Genomic DNA, 14,190 nt, shown 5'->3' on the forward strand with positions numbered 1-14,190 from the left:
AGGCCAGAAGCTAAATATGTGAGGTACTCAAGTATAAAGCAGCAAGGAGTGGCAGACCTGTGTGTCAAAATGAAGAATGGGTATTCCCCCAACAGCCTTTAAATTGAGTTTTTCAAGGGTACTATACTGGCTAACAGCATATTTGTGAGAGGGTTAGAGATCCCCTACTTCGAAATATCTGCTTTTAAACTCCACCACAACTTCCTAGTTCATCAAGATGAATTCGCTGCAAAAATGCACCTCATTACTCCTCTGTATGAACTGGTCTACAGACAGATTTAGTATTGCTTCATTGAATAAAAATATTTGCAAAATTCAGCTATTTAGATCTACTTAAAGAATCGAGGCAAATTATTTCCTTCTCGAAGAGAAGGTGATAGTAGAATCTGAGATGTTTAGGAAAATCAGCATTGTAATTGCATTGCTTAAGAAACTGTTCGAAAGCCACTGACTTTATTTACAAAATGCCTAAAGGTGAGCAGGTTCCTTCGAAATTTATAAACTTTAGTAAGAGACCAAAGGCTACGGGGACACATTCTTGTAATGGTTCCCTCTGGTGGCAAAAATAAGGAATTTGCAACTGTACAGAAGATGCATGAAAATTCACGTGTAGAAATACAACTGCTATAAAAATACAGTAATTTTCACACTAGGTTTTTGGCTTAAATATTTGCTGGATAGACGTACCTCGTGAGCATGTTTGGAAAATGAATCTGCACTGGATAACATAGCTGCGGTTCTTTCTTCCAGGTCACCAAGTTTCTGCCCTCTTTCATCTAGTGCCAACCTGGCCCGTGCCAATTCACCAACAACTCCAGATGCCGCTCCTTTCACACCTTCAATGCCACCAGGGCCAGGGATATGCTGGGCAAGACTCCTTGAAGCCTTTCCCGAGGATGATTCTCCAACTGAACAATGAGATAAATGGAAGAGCAACCCAGAAAATGAAAACTTTAAAGTCCTACTACCCGAGAGCATTAACACACAACCAACAATGGAAATATTTACATACATTTTACTTTATAATGAATGCTTTTTTATTCTTTGCTTTCTATGGTGGCACATGCGGAATATGGAAGTTCCCAGGCTAGGAGTCAAATTGGAGCTGCTGCTGCTGGCCTACACCACAGTCAGGGCAATGCCAGATCTGAGACGCGTCTGTGACCTACACCACAGCTCACGGCAACACTGAGCAAGGTCAGGGATTGAACCTGCATCCTCAGGGATACTAGTCGGGTTCATTAACCACTGAGCCACAACAGGAACTCGCCCTCAATGCATTTTTTATATGATTGTTTTAATAATCTGTAGATACTTTTTCAAATGTATGTAACATAACATATGTTAACAAATATTCTATTCTATACTAGTTTATATAATAGATCTTGAGTAAAAAGTGACTGGTAATTATTTGTTGAAAGGAGTAATGGGTACACTGATAGCAATTTATGTAACAGTAAAAAAACTACTCATGTGTCCAAAAATTTAAAGATAAATTAAATCAAAGATATTTAAATTCAAAGACATGTATTTAAATTTAAATACACATATTTGTTTTAGCTTATTTTCACCACACTTTCTGTTACTTAAAAATATTATGCTTAGGCTTAGAAGAAAAATGTGGAACTTATTAAGTATTTCTTTTCAGTCTCCAAAAGTCATACATAACCACATCTCTTTCTTTCTTTCCATTTATCTTGTCATTTACCAAAGAGATCAGATTTTTCTTTCAAAATATTTCAGGAATTCATTGATTCCTTTCCCTTTGTAATCTAGACCCTGATGACCAACACCTAGATCACTGCAAAAGTCTTAAATTCTATTACAGACTGATGTCAGATTCTTCTTCCTTAGGTGTACATTTCTTTCTTTAGAAATATAATTCACATACCACGAAAGTTATCCCAGAACAATTCAATAACTGTCAGTTTATTCAGAAGGTTGTGCAACTAGTATCATTAATTCTCAAACATTTTCATTACTCAAAAACAAAACAAACCCCCAAACCAAAAAAACAACCCAAGTCGCATGACTATTCGCAGTCACTTTTCATTCCCCCCTCTTCTCAGTTCCTGGCTCCATAAATTTCCCTATTTTGAATATTTCCTACAAGTGGATTCATGCACTGTGTAGGCTTTTGTGTCTGGCTTCTTTCACTTAATGTCCAGATTCAACTGTAATGCAGCATGGATCACTACTTCATCCTTCTTAATAACGGAATGATGTTCCACTGTCACTTATGACAGTAGATGGAGATGGATACATGACATTTTGTTTATTCGTCAGCTGATGGACATCTGAGCTGTTTCCACTTTTTGGCTATTATGAACAACGCTGCTGTGAACAGTGGTACAAGTTTTTGTGCGAACATGTATTTTTCAATTGTCTTGGGGGTATGCCTAGGAATGGAATTGTTGGGTCACATAACTTTATGTTTAACTTGAGGAACTGCCAGAGCTTTCCAAATAGGTTACATTATTTTATATTTCCACCAGCACTGTATAGGGTTTTGATTTCTCCATATTCTTGTGAAGATTTATTACTGTCTTTCTACTACAACCACCCTAGTAAGTGTGAAGTGGTATTTCATTGTGGTTTTGATTTGCATTTCTTTAATGACAAATGATGTTGAGCATCTTTTTATGTGTTTATTGTCCGTTTGTATATTTTCTTCTGAGAAAAGACTATTCAAATCCTTCGTCCATTTAAAAATTGGTCTATTTGGTTTTTTTATTGTTGAGTTGTAAGAATTCTTTTTATATTTTGGATATTAGACTCTTATCAGATTATGATTTTTGATTTTTAATTTTTTTGTCTTTTTTTTTTTCCTAAGGCCATACCCGCGGCACACGGAGGTTTCCCAGGCTAGGGGTCTAATTGGAGCTGTAGCTGCCAGCCTGTGCTAGAGCCACAGCAGTGCTGGATCAAAGCCGCGTCTGCGACCTACACCACAGCTCATGGCAACGCTAGATCCTTAACCCACTGAACAAGGCCAGGGATCAAACCCGCAACCTCATGGATACCAGTCGGATTCCTTAACCACTGAGCCATGACGGAAACTCCTGATTTTTAATTTTAACGAAATTTAATTTACCCATTTTTTTTTCTTTGGTTGCTTGTAATTTAGGGGTGCATATGAGAAACCATTGTCTAAGGTCACAAAGATTTATAATTATATTTTCTTCTAAGAGTTCTATGGTTTAGCTCTTACACTAAGGTCTTTGATCCACTCTGAGTTAATTTTTGTGTATGGTGTGAGATCAGGGTCTAACTCCATTCTTTTGCATGTGGCTACCCGGGTGTCCCAATACCATCTGTTGAAAAGACCTTCTTTTCACCATTGAATTTTCTTGGCATCCTTGTAGAAAATTAATTGACCATACAGATATGGGCTTATTTCAAGACTCTCAAGTCTAGTCCATTGGCCTATGTGTCTATCCTGTAGCCAGCACTACACTATCTTGATAATTACATCTTTGTAGCAACTTTGGAAATCAAAAATGTGGTGTGAGTCCTGCATTGTTCTTCTTTCAAAAAATTTTGTTTTTGTGTGGCTATTCTGGATCCTTTCCATTTCTATATGAATCTTAGGAACAGCTTGTTTCTTTCTACAGAAAACCAGCTTGGACTTTGACATGGATTGTGTTGAATGGAGAGATCTACCTGGGGAGTGTTGCCATCTTAGCAGTATTATATGTTTCAATCCAAGACCAAATCAATCAATTTATTTGTTTTAATTTCTTTAAATGGAGTTCTAAGTTTTTAGTATGTGTTTTACACTTCTTTTGTTAAATTATCCCTAAGTCTTTCATCTTTTTGATGCTATTATAAATGAAATTATTTTCTTAATTTAATTTTTGGTTTGTTCATTGATAGTGTATAGAAATGAAATTGATTCTTTACATACATATATATTCTTTGGTGTGGTTTCCTTAAGATTTTCCAAATGCAAGGTTACATCACCTGAGAACAGAGATAGTTTTACTTCTTCCATTCCAAACTGTATGCCTTTATTTCCTTTTCTTGCCTAATTGCCCTGGTTACAATCTTTAGTACAATGCTCAGTAGTGAGACCCTTAGAATTTCCATATAAATTTTAGCTTTAATGTTTATTCTTTCTGACATTAACATAGTTGTACCAGATGATTCATTTTGTTCCTGCTTTTCTTTTAAATTTTCAATCTTTCTGTGCTCTTATGTTTTATATGTGTCTTCTGTAAGCAATATACTTTTCCTTTTTTAAAAAGTTAGTCTTGATAATCTTTTAAATCGAACATTTATTCTTATATTTACTATGGTTATTTATATTTACATAAATCTACCATCCTTCAGGTGCTTTCTATTTATCCCACCTGTTTTGTGTTCTTTTTTCCCTCCTTTTGGAAGGACTGTCATTTTCCTGCTATTCATCTGGAAGTTATGTACTACTTTTCTAGGTTACAGGTCACTCCAGAAATGACAACATGTGTCCTTTCTATATGCATACTTTTTTTTACAAATCTAAAAAAATGCAGGGATCTCATGAGACCTTAAATCCATTTACCCGTTCTAACTCCCTTGATTTTACGCAATATTTTGGCTCATACTGTTTATTTATGTATGTATACGTATATAAGACCCTGTTTTACAGTTTATAAGGATCATGATAATTATGCTTATATTTATTACTTTCTTTCCACGGTTTCCTATATTTCTGACATTTCAGCAAGATGATTTTCCCTCTATTTGAAGTACATCTTTTAGAATTCCCTTTAATGGGTAGTGAGGCTTATTTTATTTGTTCACTTGTCCAAAACTCTCATTCTTGACAAATATTTTAAGTACAGAATTCTAGATGAAGTGCTACCTTCTGTCAATATTTAGAAGGTATCCCACTACACTGGCTGTTGCAAACTCAGTCCATGGCTTGTTAAAAGGTAACTATCATTTTCCTCTAACCTCTTTAAACGTTTCTTTCATTGTTTTTGACACCCATTATTTTCATGTGACCTACCTATCTGTGGATTAAAAAAAAAAATCCTTCTTGGAATTCCTTAAGCTTCTTGAATGTTTGAGCTGGCATAAATTTCCAGCCATATTTCTTTTCTTTCTTTTTTTTATTTTTGGATCACCCTGGGGCATATGGAAGTTCCCCAGCCAGGGATCAAATCTGAGCTGCAGCTGTGACCTACACTGCAGCTGCAGAAATGCTGGATCCTTAACCCACTGCACCAGGCCAGTGATCAAACCCACATCGTCACAGAGACAATGCCAGGTCATTAACCCACCAAGCCACAGAGGGAACTCCCTAGCCATATTTCTTTATATATTGATTCTTCTTCACATTCTTGCCTATTTCCTTCTTCAGAAGATCTAAACATATGTTAGAGCTTCTCACAGTAACTTCTATTTCTTTTATCATCTCCTCTGTATTTTACTTTTTTGTTTCTCTGACACATTCTGAATGTTTCATTTTGACCTAAGTAATTCTTTCTTCAGTTGTATCTAATTTGTGTGTGGTCCAAGTCATTCACTAAGCTTTTAATTTCAGTTCTTGAATCTTTTAGTTCTAGCATTTCATTTTAGTCTTTTACACATTTATTGTTATGGATTACATAGTTTTCAGTTACCTGATAAAATGTTCTGGCATGGTACTTATCCTATTAAACATAATATGCATAATTATTTTATAGTGTTTTAGGACTCCAATATTTGAAGTACTGCAACTCTGCCTCTGCTTTTTCTGTTTTATTGACCATAGTGTTGACTCCTAGTATCCTGGTTAGCTGACTACATATTTGAAAAATTATTTTTAGAAATAATTTGAGGACTTGGACTATGTTCTCTTTCTTGCTAGAACAGTTTCATTTGAATCTGCCAGGTACTGAGGACTTCACTGGTCTGCAAAAATCTTTTTTGTTTTGTTTTGTCTTTTCAGGCCTACACCCGTGGCATATGGAGGTTCCCAGGCTCGAGGTCTAACTGGAGCTACAGCTGCCAGCCTACACCAGAGCCACAGCAACTTGGGATCCGAGCTGCCTCTGCGATCTACCCCACAGTTCAGGGCAATGCTAGATACTTAACCTACTGAGCAAGGCCGGGGATGGAACCCACAGCCTCATGGTTCCTGGTCGGATTTGTTTCCACTGTGCCACGACGGAAACTCCCGCAAAAATCTTAAAGTTAAAAGTTTTCTATGCCACTCAGATCATCTCAAGATGAGCTTAAAGTGTGTGTGTCTCTGTGTGTGCTGATTTACTTCTAGTTCACTTTACTCTTAGGCTGCAGCCCTTTGGGGTCCCTGCAAAGAGAAGGAGTTATTTATCAGGGTTCTCATCCTTGCCAATTCTAGGAGCCTACCTTGCTAGGCCTGTAACCATTTAGAATCTCAGCCTGCTGCTTCAGATCTGCAAAGTACTCTAAAGTAAAAGTGGCCTTGGATTGCCAGGTTCTCTACTTTTCCCCATGAGTACTGCCTTTACAACACTGTTTGCTCTTTGATGTTTTTGAGAATTAAAATAATATATATATATATTTTGAATTTTTTATATCTGTGAATTATCCTTGGTGAGAATATTATTCTAAATTATTAGTCCCCCATAACTTGGAGGACAGTCTTCATTTTTTTAATGAATTAAAAACGGACCAATCATTACCCCTTTTTATATGAAATTGCATGATACTCTTATTTACTGGTGTTTAATCCTAGTTTTTCTAGTCAACCAAACACAAGAGGAAAATTCTAAAATGATCTAGCAAAAAAGAGCATGAAAGGAAATAAAAATTCAAAGACAGCTAATCCTATTTGAAAGAAAAGTCAAATATTCCTCGATTCATTTGTTCATTCAAGGACCAATTTCCAATTTGTGACAATTCTGTGGAAGGTAGTAGATGAACCAGATTTTGTATTTAAATAAACTTCTAAGTGCAATGAAAGTAGTTCTGGATGTTTTGTAAGATAAAATACATGTTTAAGTAAAAATTTTTTCAAAGTTAAGGTCAATTAAAGTCAATCATAGAATTAAAATAATAATGAAGATCATATTTAATGAAAAGGCAGACTTTCTAAATTATTCATTTAAAGTTGTGAATGTTCCTTTTTAGCCACTTGAAGCTATTCTGCTTTTGTTCCCTGGGTAAAATACGCCCCTGATTTGGGTTACAACGGCAGAAAATAATTTTACGTATTTTGCTAAAACATGGATATGTTAATTGTTTTGACAGAGAGGGAAAAGGTGAATGTAATTTATACATGTAAAAAGAATTTATATGGCTTGAATGTTTGTGTCTTATAGATATATTATCCAAATTAAATAAATCAACTTACATAGTTCTTCTCTATCAAGAGATTGTGCACCACCTCCAAACAAGCCTTTAAAGAATCCCCTGTTTGGTGCTTCAGGTGTCTCTACAGGAGTGAAGAGTTCACCCAACATTTCCTTTAAAATCAAAACAAATTGTAGTTGTTAAAGTTTCAGGGAAACTAAACTATAATTCATAAAACCATCACTATAAACTCTTTAACTCAAACTTAAATAACATTACCTGGTGAGATTCACAGTCACTTAATGAATACATTTCAGACCTAGTACATTCTGAATTGGTCAAACAGTAAGTTGTTAAGATTAACTTGACTAAGAATAACTTGCTGCTTGGTACTTTGGCTAGATTACTATCTTCACATTTCAAACAAAGATGATATTCCTCTTAAACTGTAAGCAGATTCCAATCTTTAGGACAATATATTCACAGAACTCTTTATCATCAAGAATTGGTAACTGGATTATTAACTAGATCTTCCTACATCAGAAAGAAAATCTATTAGCAAGGTGAAAAGTCTAGGGTAATGATGATACAGAGCTTTGGAATTATCACCTTAGCTTAAGAGTCAGAAAATTAGCAATTTAGAAAGACACACAGACTTCTTTTCATCATAAACATAAGCTAGGAAAAGAATTACGCCAACACAAATTTGGAATTCGAAAATCAGGCAGGGAGATGTAAAGGCTTCTTTGTACATTGTCAGATGTTTCTGAATCTTTTGTCAATATTCTTCAGAGCACAGAAATGGTAAAAATAAGTCAGGAGACAAGAAAAATTGCTGACATTTTACTGACTTTGTAGATAAGACATAAAGAGGGAAAGAGGAATATCTATAAAAGAAGGATGGTAGCAATATTATTTACAAGGCAGCTTTGGGAAGCTTCAGAAGTAAAATAAAAGCATAGTGAGGCTTTGGGATTCCATTTCTGCCCATTAAAGAGAAGTAGCTATGATACAAAGGACAAATGCATGATTGGTTCCACGTAGTTCTGCTGTATTCTGATATTACATTATTATAGTTGGAGCTAAAGTATGTATTTTGTGAGTGTCTTCCTTAGGTCTGGGCTAAAAGTTAATAAAGGATGTCCAAAGATTTCACTTTTAGATATATCCATTTTAATGATGTCTTTCCAACCAGATTATAAGTGAGAGGAGATGATATTAAAACTATACAACAGAGTTTCACTTATAATGTTGAAGTGGATTGAAAGCTTTACATTTTAATTTTCTTTCCTCTGGATTTCTATAAAATGGAGTTAAGACTAGAATGAAAAACTTCCTGAAATCAATAAATTGAACTTATTAAAACCTACCATATACTACACTAATATCTATTATTTAATTCAAATTTATATTAGCCTACATAGCAAAGGTGATTTTAGGCATATTTTCAATCATTTTTATATTGTACTTCACACATTCTAATTTAAACTGTGGCTATTAAATCAATACAACAAAAACAGAAAACAGCTACCATCTGAGTGTCTTTTATGTTAAATCTAAAGAATATGACATAGAGTGATAACATAAAAATACGCTTTTTAAAATTTACCTCACCTTATTATTTTTTAACTTAATTAAAAAAATTTATTTTGGGGAGTTCCCATTGTGGCACAGTGAAAACGAATCTGACTAAGAGCCATGAGGTTGTGGGTTCGATCCCTGGCCTTGCTCAGCGGGTTAAGGATCTGGTGTTGCTGTGAACTGTGGTGTAGGTCACAGACGCGGCTGGGATCCCATGTTGCTGTGGCTGTGGTGTGGGCCGGCAGCTGTAGCTCTGACTAGACCCCTAGTCTGGGAACCTCCGTATGCCACGAGTGTGGCCCTAAAAAAAAAAAAAAAAAAAAGTTATTTTGGCTGTGCCTGTGGCATAAAGAAGTTCCTAGGCCAGAGACTGAACCTGAGTCATTGCAGTGACCTGAGCCACTGCAGCAACAACACCAGATCCGTAACTGTTAGGCCACCAGGAACTCCAAAAATTTACCTCACTTTAGAATTATGGTTTACAGCTCTTAATTTATTTGGTATAAACCAAGTAATTCAGTGTAAGCAATTAAGTCAATAACTATCCTAAACACCTCAAGATTGTAACTTATAAACAATACTCCAAGTACTCCCTGTAAAAACTTGATTAACGTTGAACTGTTTATGTTCTCTTTAATGTATTACATAGCAATACTGAAATTCATTGCTATGGTTATCTTGGAAGATATTTATTTACTTAGACTCAATAGTCTTAAATTTTCTTAATCAAAATTATTAAGTCAGCGATTATTTGATGTATTAAAAAAGAGCTTGGTTACTTTAAGTAATGTTACAATGAATATTGGTGTTTTTGTTTTCTTCTGATATATACCCAGGAGTGGATTGGCTCTGGATCATAAGTTAGTTCCATTTTTCGTTTTTTGAGGAACCTCCATACTGTTTTCCACAGTGGCTGCACCAGTTTGCTTTCCCACCAGAAGTGTACTAGGGGTTTCCTTTCCTCCACATCCTCACCAACATTCATTATTTGTAGTCTTTTGGATGATAGCCTCTCTGACAGTAGCCAATATATGGAAACAACCTAAGTGTCCCATCAACAGGTGAATGGATAAAGATGTGGTATATGTGTGTGGGGGGGTGTATACAATATATGTGTGTACACACACGCACACACACACCCTCCTATACATACACACACAATGCAATATGACTCAGGCATAAAAAATAATTAAATTTTGCCAGTTGCAACAAGTATGAACCTTGAGGATATTATGCTTAGTCAAATGAGTCAGACAGAGAAAGACATACTGTATTTGTCACTTACGTGTGGAATCTAAAAAATAAACTAATGAATACAACAAAACAGAAACAGACTACAGATACAGAGAACAAATTCACATTTCCCAGTGGGGCGAGGGAAAGGAGGAGGAGCAATATCGGGGTAAGAGATTAAAAGGTACAGATTACTAAATTTACAATAAATAAGCCATCAGGACATACTGTAGAGCAAGGGAATATAGTCCATATTTTATAACTTCAAATGGAGTATAATCTGTAAAAATACCGAATCAGTGTTTGTATACCTGAAACTAATATATCATAAATTAATATATTGTAAATCAACTATACAACTTAAGAAAAAATACATATAGTTTAAATATATATTTTCAACTTAAGAAAATATATATTGAAACTATACTTAGACTTAAGAAAAAAGTTGAAGTTACAAGAATCTATTTTACAACACAGGGAATATAGCCGATATTTTATACTGACTATAAATGGAGTATATAACCTTTAAAAATTGTGAAGCACTACATTGTACACATGCAACTGTAACATATATACTGTATATCAAGTAGACTTCAGTTTAAAAAAAATCAGTTGCCCAGGTATGTGTGGGTTCATTTCCAGATTCTCTACTCTGTTCCACTGATTTCTTTATCTAATTTGATGTCAAGATCATATCCTTTTGGTCCCTGTGACCTTATAATTATTCTAAAAATCAGGTAGTGTCACCCTTCAACTTTATTATTTTTCTGCGTTTTTCTGCTATTCTGCCTACTTTCATACATTTCCAATTTATATGTCTTGAATCTAAGACCAACTTTGGGAGAATCAATAACTTAATATTGAGTTATCTGACCCAGGAATATATTCTAATTTACTCAGGTTTTAAAAAATTCTTCCAATTAATCTGTGGAATTTAGTGTAGAAGTCTTTCATATTTTTTGTCAGATTTATCCCAAGGTATTTCATATATTTTGTTGCTATTGTAAATAGTGTTAAAAATTTTCAAAATGTTCACTGCTAATAAAGAAAAATTTCCCCCATGTTGATTTCATATCCTGCATCCTTGTCTTTGTCATATCTTTCATTCTTTGTCACTTATTAGTTCTAGTAGTTTTTACGGGGAGATTTCATTAGATTTCCTATATAGATGACCATCTCATTTGTCAATAAGAACAGGTTTATTTTTTCCTTTCCAATCAAGCTAACTTCTCTTTTTCCTGCCTGAATGCACTATCTAGAACCTTATTTATATACAACATTGAACAGAAGTGCTGAGAGTGAACATCCTTTTCTAGCTCCCAATTTTAAAGAAAAAGAATTCAGGAGATCCCGTCGTGGTGCAGTGGTTAACGAATCTGACTAGGAACCATGAGGTTGCGGGTTCAGTCCCTGCCCTTGCTCAGTGGGTTAACAATCCGGCATTGCCGTGAGCTGTGGTGTAGGTTGCAGACGCGGCTCGGATCCCGCATTGCTGTGGCTCTGGCGTAGGCTGGCAGCTACAGCTCCGATTAGACCCCTAGCCTGGGAATTTCCATATGCTGCGGGAGCGGCCCAAAGAAATAGCAAAAACAAACAAACAAAAAAAGAATTCAGTATCTCATTACTAAGTATTATGTTAACTGTAGATTTTTCCTACATGCCCTTTAAGATCCCATTTATTCCTTGTTTGATATTTTAAAAGCAGGAATGGATGCTGGATTACATCAACTGCTTCCTATTTTTTTTCTAGTTTACTCATACGGCAAATTACATTTACTGATTTTAAGTCAACTCTACATTTCTGGGATAAACCCCACTTGGTCATGAGTTACAATGACCAGAATTATCCTTCTGATTTATTGTTGGATTCAACCGACTAAAATTTTGTTTAGAATTTTTATATCTATATTTGTTAAGTATATTTGGTCTACATGCAATTTTCTTTTATGTCTTCATCTGGTTTTGGTACCACATTCTATGAACCTACCATTATCAAGTTGGGAAGCACTTCTCCACTTAATTTTTTGAAGAGTTCTGTGAAGAACTGGAACTACTTCTTCCTGAAATGTTGACAGAATTCACCAATGAAGCCACCCAGGCCTGCCATTTTCTTTGTTCAGTGTTTCTAACTTCATCTGTAATTCCCTTAATAGACACAGTGCTGTTCAGGCTGTCTACTTTCTCTTGAGTGTGCTTTGGTAGTATGTATCTCACAAGGAATCTGTGCATTTCATCTGTTTTTTAACTTACTGTCATGAAGTTTTTTTATAGTATTTCTGTATCATTCATTTTAACACACAAAATCTAGAGTAGTCGTTTCTCTCCTTGATATGGGTAATTTCTAACTTCTCTCTTCATAAAGTCTGGCTTGAGACCAATTTTATTGTTTTTAGAGAGCAAGCTTTGAGCTTCATTGATGTTTTTCTATTTTTTTCCTGTTTTCTATCTCACTGATTTTCACTTAGATATTATTGTTTTCTTTCTTCTTCTCACTCTGGGTTTAACTTGCTCTTCTTTCTCAGTTTCCTAAGGTGGAAGCTGAAGTCACTGAGTTGATGAGAACTTCTTTTCTATACAGGTGTTTTAGTGCTATAAATTTGCCAAGAATAAACACCCAGTTTTTTTTTTTTTTTCTTTCTATTGCTACGGTTTCCAGTTACCTAATCTTTTCTTCTGTAATGTCTAATCTGTTGTTAATTCCACCCAGTATATATTTCATCTCAAACACTGTAGATTTTCATCTCTAGAAGTTCAATTTTGGTCCTTCATATCTTCTGTGTTTCCACTTCTCTTTTTAAACATATGGAATACAGTTATAAAATTGCTTTAATGTCCTTCTGTGTTAATTCTAATGTCTCTCAGTTCTGGTTTGGTTTCATTGACTGACTTCTATTCTTCTCATTATGGGTCATGCTTTCCTGTCTCTGTGCATGGTTGGTCATCTGACTGGATGTCAGACATGATTTTTACTTTTTTGGGTGCTGGATATTTTTTAATTTACTTTAAGTCTTCTTGAGCCTCGTTCTGGGATTCTAGGAAACATTTTCGACCTTTGAGGTCTTGCTTTCATGATTTGTTAGGCAGCTCTGGAGCAGAGCTCAATTTAAGGCTAAAAATTCCTCAGAAGTGAGCCAAGACCTTCCTGGGTACTTTACCCAATTCCCCACTGAAGTATGCTGAATAATGGCCATCTAAATGTACCAGGTCCTAATTCCTGGAAATTATAAATGCTACCTTGTAAGGAAAAAATGGTCTCTGTATATGTAAGTATTTTGCCATGGGCAAAATTATCGTGAATTAACTGGATGAGTCCTAAATCCAATTACAGGTGCCTTTTTAAGAGAGGTAGAGAAAGACTGGACAGACAAAGAGAAGGCGGCAACATGACCAGAGAGGCAGAGATTGGATTGATGTGGGCACAAGTCGAGGAATGCTGGAAACCACAAGAAGGCAGAAGAGACAAGGAACAGATTCTCCTCTAGAGAAGAGGAGGGAGCGTGACCCAGTCAACACCTTGATTTTGGCTCAGAGAATCTTATTTTAGACTTCCAGTTTCCAGACATGTGAAAGAACAAATGTACGTTGTTTTTGGCCACCAAGTTTGTGGTGATTTATTACAGCCTTAGGAAGTGAAAACACTCATGAAATTACATTTTTTCCATCTGGCTATTGGGAACAGACCCTGTTCCTGACCCTTGGCACCATTCCCTCTGATCTTCTCTATTCCTTTCAGACGGTTCTTTCCCTGGCCAGAGGGTTTATCCACATGCATGTGCTGAACAGAACTCTACTAAATACTCTTGGACCTTTAGTAGATCTTCAGGGCTCTCTGTGCAGCTCTATGTTCTTGATCTCTATCAAGGAATTAATCCCGGGGTATCTCTTTTGATTCCTGTCTCTCAGGGATTACTTTCTTTCACTGCCTGGAAACTATTATTTCATGTTTTTGAAAACTAGAAAACTGTTATCTCATGCTTTTGTCTGCTTTGTTGTTGTTGGTGGTGGTGTTTCAGGCAGGAGGGTTAATCTGACTCCTGTTAGTCCATCTTGGCTAAAACCCCCATTAATGTTTGTAAGCATCTTCTTTATTTTTTTGGTTAAAGTTAAATGAGTGCACAATGTATTATAAAG

The 14,190-nt window shown here is 35.5% G+C and overlaps 1 protein-coding gene across 3 annotated transcripts in view; it reads right to left on the reverse strand.

Moving 5' to 3' along the window:
- Positions 1-14,190, reverse strand: part of STXBP5 (syntaxin binding protein 5) — a 170,945-nt gene that overhangs the window by 7,578 nt on the left and 149,177 nt on the right. For 2 of the 3 annotated variants that reach the window (XM_047769986.1, XM_047769988.1), the window contains 2 exons: positions 7,307-7,418; positions 688-908 (listed from right to left, as the gene is read on the reverse strand). In XM_047769986.1, coding sequence (XP_047625942.1) covers positions 688-908; positions 7,307-7,418 — 333 coding nt within the window. Of the gene's footprint in view, positions 1-687; positions 909-7,306; positions 7,419-14,190 lie in introns of those variants that run through there. The other variant, XR_007133504.1, reaches the window with a different exon arrangement.

The sequence above is a fragment of the Phacochoerus africanus genome, chromosome 2 (assembly GCF_016906955.1).
Source record: "Phacochoerus africanus isolate WHEZ1 chromosome 2, ROS_Pafr_v1, whole genome shotgun sequence".
In the NCBI taxonomy this organism is placed as follows: Eukaryota; Metazoa; Chordata; class Mammalia; order Artiodactyla; family Suidae; genus Phacochoerus; species Phacochoerus africanus.